This window comes from Littorina saxatilis, linkage group LG3 (genome assembly GCF_037325665.1).
Source record: "Littorina saxatilis isolate snail1 linkage group LG3, US_GU_Lsax_2.0, whole genome shotgun sequence".
NCBI lineage: Eukaryota > Metazoa > Mollusca > Gastropoda > Littorinimorpha > Littorinidae > Littorina > Littorina saxatilis.
The window spans coordinates 2,699,208-2,714,840 of NC_090247.1; the positions used below are offsets into that span (position 1 = coordinate 2,699,208).

General features: G+C 43.3%; 1 protein-coding gene across 1 annotated transcript in view; it reads right to left on the minus strand.

Moving 5' to 3' along the window:
- Positions 1 to 11,493: 11,493 nt before the first annotated feature.
- The window catches only part of LOC138961386 (neurotrypsin-like), an 11,944-nt gene continuing 7,804 nt past the window's right edge, over positions 11,494 to 15,633 (minus strand). The window contains exons 7-9 of the mRNA XM_070333002.1: positions 14,771 to 14,861; positions 13,383 to 13,584; positions 11,494 to 11,630 (exon numbers count right to left, since the gene is read on the minus strand). Coding sequence (XP_070189103.1) covers positions 11,600 to 11,630; positions 13,383 to 13,584; positions 14,771 to 14,861 — 324 coding nt within the window. The 3' untranslated portion in view covers positions 11,494 to 11,599. The remainder of the gene's footprint in view (positions 11,631 to 13,382; positions 13,585 to 14,770; positions 14,862 to 15,633) is intronic.

Sequence of the window (15,633 nt, forward strand, 5' to 3'; positions counted from 1 at the left end):
GTAAAATCTAATTACAGCCTACCCCATCTATTGGAGTAATCTGTCAACTAGAGACAGCATAGAAATTGTAAAATCTAGTTACATTCTACCCAGTACGTTTGAGCAGTCTGTCGACTAGAGACAGCATAAAATTCTCAGATACCACCACCGACTGAACCGAAGCGGACGGTCCTCGTGGTAAATGATGCAAGTTTGAATGCGTCCCAGCACCCTGTCGCTGGGGACGCTGACGGGGAAAGTTAGTTACCCTTCGTCTTCCAGACGAACTGTTTGCCCATCTAACCCCGTTTCCTGTAACTTCATCTTCAGAACTTGACTCATCCGTGTTATCTGAACTAGATTCACGTCTCTGGAACTGAAACTCTGGCAACCCAATGGATGCCCGAGGGGCTTGTTGCACAGGAGTCAAATGTTCTTTTATCTCTGCCCTATTTACTCGGAACGGCGCACCTCCGTTTTCAGGTTTTATGACATATGGTCCACCATCCTGATCGGGTATTTCGACCACAACAAAAATCTCTGACTTCCATGCATCATGGATTTTGCGTCTACCCATACCGTGATCCCGCAACAAGACACGTTGACCAAGCTGAAGTGATTTTCCTCTGACTTTCTTATCAAGGCGCCTCTTTCGCTCATGTGCTGCTTGCTGTAGATTCCGGTTCGCCAGTTGATGTGCCTGTAACAACCGTTCTCGGTGGACTTGAACCCACTCAGTGGTCGGCAAACCACCTCCTTCTTCCAAACCGATCCCCAACAGAAAGTCAACCGGTAAACGCGGTTCCTGACCGAACAACAAAGCGTATGGAGAAAATCCAGTGGAAGAATGGGGCGTCACATTGTAGACATACACCAACTCTTGGAGGTATTCAGGCCACCGTTTCTTTTTTTGATCCGTAAGGGTGCTCAAAAGATTATGCATCGTCCGGTTGAAACGTTCACACTGAGCATTCCCCTGCGGATGGTACGCAGTGGTCCGAGATTTCTTCACACCGTAGAGAATACAGAGCTCTTTTATCACCTCTCCTTCAAAGTTTCGACCCTGATCAGAGTGAAGTCTCATGGGGATGCCGAATTTCTGAAACCACTCTTTCGTCAAAACCTTTGCTACAGTAACAGCTTTCTGATCGCGGGTAGGTACTGCCACCGTAAACTTTGTAAACACATCTGTCAATACCAGCACGTTTTCCTTACCATCCGTCGCTTTTTCGAGAAGCGTGAAGTCCATAGCCACAACCTCAAGCGGCCGAGAAGCTAACAAATGTCCAATTGGAGCAGTAGCTCGCACTGAAGGCAGTTTGGCAAAGCTGCAACGCTCACATTCCTGAACTCACTTTCCCACTGTGGCGAACATTCCTGACCAGTAACAGCGCTGTCTCAACAATCGCAAACAACGTTCTGCTCCCTGATGACCTGTCCCATGCACAGATTCAAAGACCGGCCTCTGGAGAGACTCTGGCAAAACTATCTGTAACAACGGTTTGTTGCTAACTGGATCTGTGACTCTACGGCAAAGTAAATCTTTCTCAACCACGAGCTTATCCCACTGTCTACACAGAGCAATGGCTGAGTTTCCCAAATCTCGTTTCTCTTGTATACTCGGTCTCGTTCCTTTCTTCAAATGTTGTAACAAAAGACCAATGACTGGATCTTCACCCTGAAGTCTTTGCAGATCTGCGGGTTCAATCGTCGGTAGAGCGTGTGTTGCCCCTAACTGCTCTCTTCCCGACTCATCTGTAGTCCCAACAACGATGCCCACATGTGCAGTTGCTGCCAACCCTTGATCCCGGCCCATGTTTACAGAGACAGAGCAAGCCGCCACCACTTCTTCCTCGATGTCCGTACCTGGACTCTCAAATGGGTTCCTTGACAGGACGTCCGCGTTCACATTGGATTTCCCAGAACGATACTTGATCTCTTCTTCTTCTTCTTCTTCTGCGTTCGTGGGCTGAAACTCCCACGTACACTCGTGTTTTTGCACGAGTGGAATTTTACGTGTATGGCCGTTTTTACCCCGCCATTTAGGCAGCCATACGCCGTTTTCGGAGGAAGCATGCTGGGTATTTTCGTGTTTCTATAACCCACCGAACTCGGACATGGATTACAGGATCTTTTTCGTGCGCACTTGGTCTTGTGCTTGCGTGTACACACGAAGGGGGATAAGCCACTAGCAGGTCTGCACATAAGTTGACCTGGGAGATCGGAAAAATCTCCACACTTAACCCACCAGGCGGCCGCGACCGGGATTCGAACCCTCGACCTTCCGATTAAGAGGCCGACGTCTTACCACCCCGCCACAGCGCCCGTCTGTACTTGATCTCAAAATTGAAAAGAGCCAACTGCGCCACCCAACGTTGTTCCACAGCCCCTAGTTTGGCAGTCTTCAAGTAGCTGAGAGGATTATTGTCAGTATAAGCCACGAATGAAGCTCCCAGAAGATATCCACGGAACTTCTCGGTGATAGCCCACTTGAGAGCCAGCAGTTCGAGTTTCATGGAACTATAGTTCTGCATGTTTTTCTCTGATGGACGAAGTGTTCGACTTGCGTAGGCTATAACCCTCTTTCTTCCCTCCTGAGTCTGAGACAACACTGCCCCCAGACCTTTTGAACTTGCGTCTGTTTCCAAGACAAAGGGAAGACTATAATCAGCGTATCCCAACACTGGAGCACTGATGAGAGCTAGTTTCAGCTTTTCAAAAGCCTGTTGACAGTCTAACGTCCACTTTCCACCCAACCGAACAGTCTTCCCTCCGGGTTTACCCTTCACACCCTCATGTACCTTCCCGACCAGTGCATGCAACGGCCCTGCCATCTGTGCAAACCCTAGCACGAATCGGCGGTAGTACGATGCAAATCCCAAGAAAGCTCTCAATTCCCTAAGCGTCTGAGGAACTGCCCACTGTTCAACAGCTTTGATTTTCTCCGCGTCAGTCGCGATGCCACCCTGTGAAATGGTGTAGCCCAGATACTGCACTGAAGTACGACAGAACTTGCACTTGTCCGGGTTCAGTTTGAGTCCCAGCTCTCTCAGTCGAGAAAGCACTGCTCTCAATCGCTCAACGTGTTCCTGGAAGGTTTTACTATAGACCAAAATGTCATCCAAGTACACCAGCAGCATCTGGAAAATCAGGTCATTCATCCCTGCTGTCATGAGTCGTTGGAAAGTAGCGGGAGCGGAACAGAGTCCGAATGGCATACGCTTGAACTCAAATAACCCAAATGGTGTAATGAAAGCAGTCTTTTGTCTGTCCTCCTCGTCCATTGCTATCTGATGATACCCTGAAGCAAGATCCAATGTGGAAAAGTAGTTCGCTCCCTTCAATGCATCCAAAGACTCGTCAATCCTTGGCAGTGGAAATGCATCACGTCTCGTCTTCGCATTCAGCTTGCGATAGTCCACACACATGCGCAATTCTCCGTTCTTCTTCCGCACTAAAACTATAGGCGAAGCAAAAGGGCTAGTACTGGGCTGTATAATGTCTTTCTCTAACAAGTCTTGAATGTGTTTTCTAACCTCTTCAAGTTGTGTTGGGGGAATGCGACGGTATGTCTGACTTACTGGAACATCGTCCAGCAAAGGAACTTTGTGCTTAATTAGGTCAGAATAACCTACATCCAGATCATCTTTGACCCATGTTTCTGGAAACTCGCAATACAAATCATGCAACTGTTTGCGTTCCTCTTCATTACTTGCTGCGCCCAACAGACTCTCGGGAACCTTCAAGTCTGACACATCACTCTCTGCAGATATCGTATCACACGACACCACAACCTTCCCAGCAATCTCCTCTGCCTTCACCCCTGGCGAAACAACGCTATGAACTGCATGAACCGTGCCAACCGGAGTTCGCTCTGTCAAAAAGACATCTTCATCACTCAGATTAACGATCTGGACGTTCCACGGACCTTTTCCCTTTACCAGAGTTTGGGCTAGTAAACACTTCTCCCGGGTTGGACCCTCTAATGCCTCTATGACGTACTCGCCCTGTTCTGTCACCTTCTTTCCATACCCTCCACTCAAACAAACAGTGGAAATTGAGCGAGCGGACATGTGTATGCCACCCTTTGGCACCCTCACAAACCCAACACAAGCTGGAGTGTCTACCGTTATGTCTGCCACTCTAATATTCACAGGCCCATGATCTCTCACGTCACGGATGACGTTCATGCCGAGTATGACTCGCGGCTCGCAACCCTCCGAATCAGAAACTTCCTTTTGAACAAGGATGACCCTTTCGGGAATAACTTGTTCCCCAACCTTAACGTCCAGTATAGTGTAGCCTATGTAGGGAACCTCCAACCCATTGGCTCCAACCAACCGTACAAGTGTATTGTCTCTTACCAGTTCTTCGCTAAAATGTTTGTAAAAACAATGTTCACTGATAATCGTGACTTGTGAACCGGTATCCCACAACGTTTCCAACGTCACACCTCCCATTTCTACCACAACAACAGGTCGTTCGCCCACCATTCCAGAAAGAACTGAGCCCTTTTCCTCCCCGTCCTGTGTACGGCTCTTTACACAGTCGGTTACTGGTTTAACCCTTTCCAAGTACATGATCTGATCACGTGGCCAGGCTTGCCACATTTCAGACAAATGGGTTTTCCATCGGATGTAAACTTATATTTGGGAGGTCGTCTTTCTGAAAGCCCGACCTTGAGTGCCTCAAGTTCCTGTTCTAACTCTTTTTGGCGACTCGCCATCTTCCTGACTTCTTCGCAACAATCTGAATTGTCATGAGTCGCGACTGTATTGGCTGTAGCGTTCTTTGGAACTGGAGTACGTATTTCTTCCCATTCTAATGCCAATTTCCTCAGTTCACTAAATGAGACCGACCCGTTCTGTATGTGCCTCCTCAAATCAAGGACCAGCGATCTGTCATGAATCCCTTCAACAAAATGATCCACAAGCAGGTCTTCAGAGGACACAGCGCGTCTCGATTCCTCTTGTTTGGCTTTCACCGCGTTAAAGCGTGTGAATAAATCATTGGCATACGCTCGGACCGTTTCTCGACTTCCCTGTCGCCTTTCAGCAAAACATGCCATAAGAGTTGGTAATGGGCGTTTGTCGCCGAATGCATCCACTAAGATTGCAAAAATGTCTTCGATACTGCTGTATGACTGACCACATGACTTCAGTTCAACCCTGGCTAGTCCCTCTACATGCTGAGTCACATAGCGAATCTGTTCTTCTCTCCCGAAATCCTTCACAGCACTACTAATCTCTTCTATGAAATCCTTAACAGAGTACCTTCCATCTTCTCTGCTATCTCCGTAGAATTTCCTGACTTTGGGGGGTTTTGAAACAACAACTTTCGGGGCGGATCTTGCCTCTAAACTTTCCCTCATGCTACCCAACTCTGTAGCCATTCTCCGCAAATCCCCTCCTTCTCTTACAATCCTTCCCCTTCCCAGCCCCAACGGTGTCTGTGAAAAATCAGCGGCCGAAGTAAATTCCAAACCAGATTCATCCATGTTGGTATTTTAAAAGGTTGGTATTTTAAAAGGTTGGTATTTTAAAAGGTTGGTATTTTAAAAGGTTGGTATTTATAACATTGACCTGTGTTGGTGTTACGTTTCTTCAACCAGAAGGTTATTCGAAACTTGTCAACACGTGTGTAATACAAGTTAAACCAAGCTCTTACTGGCAACCAAGAAAAAACCCACACCACCCAGCATACATACAACACAACCAAAAGTGTTAGTAATCACATCACATCACCATGTAGCATAATCAAACATACAACTACACATGTCAGTCATAATATCAAATCAACATAATCAAACACACTCTTCCAGTGCTGGTCCACTCCCCAACTCTGTCTCTTTGTACGGTGTGCAAACAGTCTTTCACAAACGTCCGAAGAAATGTTAATCGTTGAAGTCCTTCTTCTGTGGATTAACAGAGTAAAAAGAAATGTTAATCACTGTAATCCTTTCTTCCACGGATTAACAAACTAAAAGGCAATGTTGACAACAAAGCCGCATCCGTCGACGTCACGCCCGGACTCCCTCCAACTTCTCACACGCCTGTCTCCTCGACACCAGCCCGCGTCCGGACTGCATGCCTGCCATCCTCTCCCTGTGCGACGGGGTCCCCTAACCTACTCTAATCCTAGCCCTAACAGTAACACCCCCTACCCACCCTTGCTCCGCAGCGCCAAATGTAACCGTGTGCCAATCTACTTTCCTCTTTCGTACTGAACTCAAACACTAAAGCAGACGACACAAGTTATATTACCCAGGTTCTTTTATTCCATACGATGAAATGGGGAAAATGTGGGATAACGGGGGTTTATTTTCAAATACAACACTTTCACTGTATAGGACTAAACAACTTCAAAAAAAAACAATATTCTCACTCTTCATTCTAAAACTACATTCTTCCCTTAAAGATACCCTTTAAAACACACCAAATCCTTTCCCCAAACTACACTCTACTCTAAATCCTCACTCTCAACTTTAATCCAAAAAAAACCACAATGAGACTCTAATTTAAAACAAACGAAATCTAAAAAAACAACCTAAAAAAAACAATTCTTTAAAAAAAACCAAATCTACAAAAACTCTAACAAAACCTGACCAAATTCTCTCCACTAAATCTAACTACTCTTCACTAACAAAACCTAGTCTATAAAAACAAATCTACGACCCACTAAAAAAAGAAAAAGACCTAACTAAACCCAGACCTAACTAAACCCCGTCGCACACTCGGCCATCCTGCAAAGCACAGAATGCACGCCGTAAGCATACGTAAACAAATCAACAATTTCAACTACCACAAACTAACTCGTTGAACAACAAAACACATCATTCCTACCAAATAACATGCCTACAATACCGTTCTCTCAAACGACGGTCTTCTAAAACATTCACACACACAAAAGTCTTCCCAAACATTCCAACTCACAAAACAATCTACTTGAACATTCAAATAAATCCTCCCCCCAAGCAGCATACTATTCTTTTCACCGCCTACCCATTTACAGAAAGAAAATTGTTTTAACCTACCAGCAAAAGAATCCTCACATCCCGGAAAGATTTCCGGTCGTGACAGACATGTCACACAACGGCATTGAAAACACACCGCACCAAATACACGTCTTCTTCCCTCAAAGATTCCAAGCAAAAGCACAGTTTTAGCGTTCACATCCTGTGCGCCGGTGTCACAAGATTAACCCATTCAACTCGAGGGGTGTCAGGCAGCCCCACTTTCTTTAATTAGTGCCTAACGTCACCTTCAACTATTCAACTTTACATCGCGGCGGAGGGAAAAAGGGAGATGGAATAAAGCCACCTGTCAATTGTTTCCCGTTCACAAAAACATTAAATCACAAAATTTACTCCAGAGGCTTGTACTAAAAAAACAATCGTTTTACCTATGCAAATTTTAGAATCGGCTATTCCGCGAGACCAATTCAATAGAAATGAAACTCAGTCTCGGAAACCTTAATGGATCCCCGATAGTACAGAGGTACCACGAGTTCACACGGATGCACACAAGTGCATGTGTACCGTAACTCGTTCCCAAGCTCACATTAAGTTGCCTTGCTTCCGGACGGTCAAGTCCACTTTGTTCACATGCTAACTATTTCTCCCCCTTGTACATACACATTGTGTTTGATGCAATAAAAATTCGCCTTCGCCTTCGCCTTCTCTCTCTCTCTCTCTCTCTTACAGATCGTTCACTCTGTCTCTTTCTCGCTCTCTCTGTCTGTCTGTCTGTCTGTCTGTCTGTCTGTCTGTCTGTCTGTCTCTCTCTCTCTCTCTCTCTCTCTCTGTCTCTCTCTCTTAAAATTAAAAATGCTTAACTTTCTTCCACTGGAAAATCATTTCAAGTTAAACAAAGCCATTTTCATGCATAAATTGTATTACGGTAAAGTGCCGATTTACATTACATCATTATTTAATAAAGCTACCCACAGATATGGGTCGGTCAACTTGATCCCACCGATTCCACGAATTGACCTGTTTTAGACCAGTCTTGCTTTTTCGGGTACTTCAGTTTGGAATTCGCTTCCATCATCCTTTAAGCACTTAAAGTCATCAAAACGTTTTAAAAAATGTGTTAACAAGAGGCGAAGCCATCAAGGCTCACGTAAGAAATCGACAAACAGTAACACACACACACACACACACACACACACACACACACACACACACACACACACACACACACACACACACACACACACAGAGAAAGAGCATAGGTGAAACTGTGCAAGAAAGCGAGACACTAGATCTAGATCTGTCTGTCTGCATGTAGCCTACTTACAGGGACACGACTGCCAACTAGTCTCGGCCCGCTCAAAATAATAATGACCGAGACTTTCAGTACTTCCTTCGCGTGACGTCTAACCCTCTTACGTCATCATGTGACGTCAATGTAATGTGACGTCTTCAAATGTTAGAGTTTCTACCACAGACATACACACGCACGCACGCACGCACATACGCACGCACGCACAGACAAACAAAGTTACGATCGCATAGACTACACTTACGTGAGCCAAAAACCACTTAATGTCTAAGTAATTTAACGCCTTTTGATTTACCACACTTAGTATTAGGGGAAGGGCCCCTAATATGGACCACTTTTTGTTTATTGCTGATAACTAGCTTGTTTTTGTGCAAAGAAGTTTCATTTTGTGTTTGGTAGTCCTTCTTTCTTAGGTGAACCGTTAGGCCTAATTAGAGTAAAATAGCTTTGATACACATTCAGCAAAAATTAAATACAGAAAAAATCACAAAGGGTCCATATTAAGAGCCTGGGCGCCTAATATGGACCAGTGAAGCGGCCTTCACGAATCATTGTAAAAAGCCCCCTATATTTCAAAATAACATGATACAAATTAGTGTACAAGTCAGCCTAATTAAAATATGCTTTAGATTTATCTGTTTCGGGTTGATGAGAGCATTATTTGAAGCACACCAGGAAACTAAAGAAGCTTATCAAAAACAGAGTGAAAATAAGTGAAATTATCAACTTCCACGAAAATAAGACTTTTCGTTGCATTTTTTTTAAATCTCGAGGGCTAATTATAGGTTATTACCAGCAAGCTTCTTAATGAATTAATGAAAATAGCCTTTAGCTTTTATTTTCTTCGATTTGTTGAAGGTGGTCCATATTAGGGGACTCGCACATACTTTGATATTTTGCTATTATTTTTTGTTTGCAGTAGAAACTCGGGGTCAACACTGCTAAAATGTAACAAATACGGTTTTAGCTGTCATATATAGCCATTTCTGTTTGATAAAAGCTTTAGCTGTAGACAGAAACGAGTCCGTTTTAGGCGGCAAATTTAGAGTGAACGCTGCCAAAAGTGAAAAGAGAGAAAAAGCCTAACGGTTTTGAGATTTTGTGTTTCTGCAACTGTTTTGACATGAACAAGTTATCTAAAGAGGGTGAATACAGCGAATAAAACCTTTTTGAGCGCTCTAGCGCCGTTAGTTGGTGGTGGTCCATATTGGGAGCCGGTCCATATTAGGAGCCCTTCCCCTACGTCAAAGATATGCTGTGCATTGTATGTTCTGAACATATTTTTGTTGTACTATTGCTACATGTTCGATTGCTACCAGCGTGTATTTATAACCTGCATAGTATGCATTTGATTTTATGTATAACCACAAATGTATGCTCTTCATGCCTCATCTTCATCATCATCATTATCATCATCATCATCGTCATCATCATCATCATCATCGTCATCTTTATTATCACGTGCTGAAGTTTTCCGACCTCCTTTTGTTGGTTAACTTTTTAACTTTTTAATTTTTAATTTTTTAATTATATAATTGTGTGTCTATGCTTCCCAAGGACAGATTGTAAGAAAAGGCGCCGTAGCCTTAAATCTTAATCCTTGTTAAATAAAGTTCAATTCAATTCAATTCTCTCTCTGTCTTTCTCTGTCTCTCTGTCTCTCTCTGTCTCTCTCTGTCTCTCTGTCTCTGTCTCTGTTTCTCGGTCTCTCTGTCTCTCTGTCTCTCTCGCATCTGTTTGCCTTTAAGAGGTTTCTGAACACAAGCATGAAAACACCAAACACACTTGTGTATGGAGAAACTGGCAGACACCCGTTATTTGTCAACACGTTTGTTAAGTCCATACGATTTTGGTTGCGCATCCTGAAAATGCCTAGTCATCGATTGCCACAGAAAGCTTATAAAATGCTGCTTTATTTACACGAACAAAATAAAAGAACATGGGCGTCATCAGTTTGCTATGTGCTATACAAATACGGCTTTGACCAAGTTTGGATTCAACAAGGCGTTGGAAATGAAAATGCGTTCATAACGGAATTCAAGAACAGACTAGTCACATTATACAAGCAAAAGTGGATAGAAACCGTACAAAGTAAAGAACGATTCCTTTTCTGTAGCACTTTCAAGTCAGCCTTATCTATGTCTTCATACTTAAATGACCTGAAGCACGTCAAAGCAAGAAACTGCCTGATTAGGTTAAGACTTGGTGTCTCGCCACTCAAAGTGCACCGATTACGACACATTCGGTCGTCAACAGCTGTAGATTACTTGTGTCCATTCTGCGCAAACGAGACCGAAGATGAAATTCATTTTGTTTTGAAATGTCCAAAATATGCTGATATTCGTGAGTACTACATACCTGCAAAATATTACAACCGTCCATCAAGCTTTAAACTGGCGCTACTTCTAGCGACACCAAACAGATCAATATTACTTAGACTTGCAACCTTCATCATGAACGCGTTTAAAATACGCAGTGAGTGGGTACACTGAATATAAGATATTGCACGATCTTGTTTTATGTGTATGCTATTTTTGTTGTTTTTGTCGATTGCTTAAAAAAATAGTAATAATGTTTTGGTTTTTGAAAACGTTAATGTGATGCTATGTATCAGGGATGCAACGATTATGCATATAACTGCTTGCAGATTTGCGTGTGAAAGGGCATGTGAAGGGATAGATGGAGGGATGAATAGATGGATGACGGATGAATGGTTGGACAGACAGACGGATGATTAGATGGATGGAGGACAGAGGGACATGAGATGGATAGAAGGATGGATGGATGGATGGATGGATGGTTGGCTGGATGGATGGATGGATGGATGGACGGAAGGATGACAGAGAGACATGAGTGAAGTGCGACAGAGACTGGATTTTGTGCTGATGCATTACTGTCCTTTTTCAAACGTTTTGCTGTTGTAAATGCCTGTTTCCACTGTCGCCATGTCGACTGTCATTACGATGATGATGATTTTTATTATGATTAATATTACTATGATTATTTTTCATGAAGCATGAATGTTGAAACTTTGTACACCCCCAATTGAAATGGGCCCAAGGCTTAATCAATAAACCATCCAGACTCCAGACTCCAGACTCTCTCTCTCTCTCTCTCTCTCTCTCTCTCTCTCTCTCTCTCTCTCTCTCTCTCTCTCTCTCTCTCTCTCTCTCTCTCTCTCTCTCTCTCTCTCTCTCTCTTACAGATCGTTCACTTCAAAAACAGTATCACATGACAATGCACAGTTGATTTATTTCTCCATTAAACGAAATCTTGCAGTAAGGAAGTGTTTCAAATGATCAGCGTTGTAACTGTGTTGCAGACGACGTTTGTCCTTTCTAGGGCAGGTAGTCACGAGCTCTGATTTTTCTGAAAAGGGAAAGAAATCTCAAATGTTATCTTTTGGGATAAGGAGCTCCTGAACATGCATGATACATATTACATACCTTCCTTGGCGACAACGTCTCCACAACGATCACCTGCCCACTGCGACCGCCCTAAAGGATCCCAGACATGTTTTTGCTACATATATAATTCACCTTTCTATAGCGACCACCTGTCTATAACGATCATTGTGGTCGGTCCCTTGGGTGGAACTTATAGACAGGTTTGACAGGTTACCTTGGTTCTATTTCGGGCCAAGTACGTCCACAGTAAAGAAGCAGTTATGGTTCTGTCTCTAAGTCTTGATTAATGTGATTTCGAGTGATTCAAACTGGTCAACCTGAGCATGGTACAGTGGTCCCTGCCATTAATGGTCACCCTTGGGACCAGCCAAAAGTGTCCCTACATCGCAGGTGGCCTTTTATAACAGGTACAGTTTGGTTCAAACTATGGACGCAGGTAGAACAGGTGCTTTGCTTTTTTATTGAGAGATGTGTTTTTATCAGATGGGGCCTTACTTATTTATTTATATTTATTTACGAGGATTAATATCGCGCACGTATCTCACCACACAAGGCGACTCAAGGCGCATGTTACCTATTAATGCCGTGTGAGATGGAATTTTTTACACAATATATCACTCATTCACATCGGCCAGTAGATCGACAGCCATTTCGGCGCTGTATCCACTTTTCACGGCCTATTATTCCAAGTCACACGGGTATTTTGGTAGACATTTAATATCTACGCCTATACAATTTTGCCAGTAAAGACCTGTTTGTCAATCGTGGGATCTTTAACGTGCATACCCCAATGTAGTGTACACGAAGGGACCTCGGTTTTTCGTCTCATCCGAAAGACTAGCACTTGAACCCACCACCAAGGAAAGGAAAGGGGGGGGGGAGAAAATTGCTAACGCCCTGACCCAGGTCGAACTCGCAACCTTACTCTGCAAGTACAATAGTAGAGTAGTGACATAGACATTGATTATTATTTAACGTCTTTATGCTATTGTTGCCTGCATTGCTGCATACTGGTGCTTAGAGAAAACGTCCCATGTGTGTAAACATAAAAATAGACATCCTATCTTATCTTATCTTATCCGACCTTACATTTACCTTACCTCACCTCACCTTACCTTACCTTACCTTACCTTACCTTCCCCTACCTTACCTTGGCTTATCGTATCTTATCTTACCTTACCTTACATCGCTTTACCTCACCTTACCTTACCATCTCACCTCATCTCACCTCACCTCACCTTACCTTACCTTACCTCACCTCACCTTACCTTACCTTATCATACCTTACCTTACATCGCTTTACCTCACCTTACCATCTCACCTTACCTTACCTTACCTTATTTTATCTTACCGTACCTTACCTTACTTTATCTTATCTTACCTTACCGTACCTTAGCTTAGCTTACCTTACCTTATCTTACCTTACCTTACATCGCTTTACCTCATTTTACCTTACCTTACCTTATTTTATCTTACCTTAGCTTACCTTAGCTTATCGTATGTTATCTTGCCTTACCTTACATCACTTTACCTCACCTTACCTTACCATCTAACCTCACCTCACTTTACCTCACTTTATCTTACCTTACCTTACCTTATCTTACCTTACCTTATCTTATCTTACCTTACCTTACCTTACCGCACCTCACCTTTCCTTTCCTTGTCTTACCTTACCTCATCGATGCCATACTAAGAGCCGGTAGTACCAACTTACCCGTGTTTTTGGCAGACGTAGTTCAACAACATGTCGCACTTTTCCTCCAACCATTGCTTATCCTCAGTGACCTTGACACACTCTTTTTCTGGGTCCTGGATATCCGGTAGAGTCCCTTTGTTGTAAACCGGTTTCCTTCTGTCCGTGTCGAAAATATAGTCCCCGCGTTCATCCTTCTTCAACCCAAGCCACAGGGATTCAACTGTTCAAAAACAAAGTTCGCATATTTTTTTACTTTATCAATGGTGTGGCAGCATTGCAGACTAATTTTGGCTACAACCAAATGGATAAAAAAATAAAATAAAAAACATAGTGTCCCGAATTAATGCTCTCCTTTTGCACTCAGAAGTTACGTCCCTTGAACTTGAAAACAGTTTCTAGAATGACTCGAATTTCGCAGTCAAAATTCTCGCTTTTTCCCACGATTTCGATTTATTTTCGACACAGCGTGACTATGTCGAAATTCTACCCACCTGCAGGTACCCTGCAACAGCTTCCTTAAATTTGCGATACCATGTATTCTTGAAAACTACCAGCAAATGCTATCATTTTTAGACAGTCATGTCCGATAACATTTAACGCTCAGCAGCATATGAGTAATGACGCCTTAACGGTGCTGTTTTCGGTTAATTCTTGTGCTGTGCTCTGTGAGAGGTGTTTTCTTTGTGCTTAATATTATTTTGTTTGACCTAGCTATTGATGTGTACATTGTTGTTAAACAGTTGTTTGTTTACCAGGGTTTGCTAGTGTGTGATAGGGTTCGTGTCCGTCTGAAGATGTTAGTTTCTTTGTTAGTCCTGTGTTGACAACTCTTCGACAAGCGCTTAGAACTGTACCCACGGAATACGCGCTATATAAGCTTCATATTGATTAATTGATATTGATTGATTGATTGAATTGTGGCCAAAATGATAGCCGAAGCGATCCTCAGAGTAAGATTCCGCCATTCGGGCTTCAATGTTTACTGAGAATTTGCTTTTCGGTGCTTTTTTCAAGATATTGCGAATTATTAAAAGAAAGGTCATTTTTGAGGAGAACTCACTTTGATATGTTTAATTAAAATGTTAGTTTGTCTTGTTCATTTCTAATGCGATCAACAATAACAGTCCCGGTCTGACCGCTAAAACATTAAGCAGGTCACTCCCCTGTGAGTGAGTGAGTTGATGAAAAGTATTGTTTAACGCACTCACGGTAAAACCATTAGGGCCATGTTCACGGGTTTGACCCCGACTTTAGATGGTAATAAAAAAAAAATAAAAAAAGGGGCCACCGCAAGGGAGGGATGGTTGTTGCGCTCCAGCTCCTGGTCAACGAGGCTCCCGAGCCGGAGGTGGTTTCAAGTAGCGTCATGGAGTTGTGTATATGGTTGAGTGGTTTAATTGCCTCACCTGTTTTAGTCATGATGAGTTGGTTGACATAGGTGTTCTCTTCAAAATCTCTGATCTCCAGAAGGTGGCCATCCAGTTCTTGGCACTTTTTCTAAATGAACAAAGAACGGAGGTACAGTTTTCGTTTTTTCCTTTAATCTCAGGCCCTTTTACAACACACATAGAACATCGTCCCAAGCAAACACCGTATTTAAATCATCAACATGTATCTTCTTCTTCAGCGTTCCAGAATTGTCTGGTTAGCCTACGTGTGAGCTGGTTTACCCATTTGGGTTCCCCACACAAAACTCTGAGAGCATAGTCAGCTTCACTCCGCTTTCGTTGAGTAGGCATGCTGGGTATTTTCGTGTATCCATAACCCACCGAACTCTGACATGGATTACAGGATCTTTTTTGTGTGCACTTGGTCTTGTGCTTGCGTGTACGCACGAAGGGGGTTAAGTCACTAGCAGGTCTGCACATAACTTGACATGGGAGATCGGACAAATCTCCACGTTTAACCCACCAGTCAGCAGCGACCGGGATTCGAACTCACGACCTCCCGATTAGGAGGCCGACGTCTTACCACCTGTTAGGAAACGCTGCCGTTGCTGAACTTTGGTTCAGTTTTGTGTGTTGCATGTAGTTGACTTATTTGTACTTTGTGGGAAAGTACCGATATTATATTTTGTAAACACAATATTTATGTTTGAACGAGAATGCAGGTGAACTTTCTAGTCCTGTCAAAACAAGTTGTTTACCACGTTGTTTTGAGTAGTGGGTTCGTGGCGTTCGTTCGGATTAAGTGCGTCGGCGCTTTTGATGTACGTCACAGAGAACGTCACTGTTCTAGTCCATAGACGGCTCGTATAATGTAGTTGTAT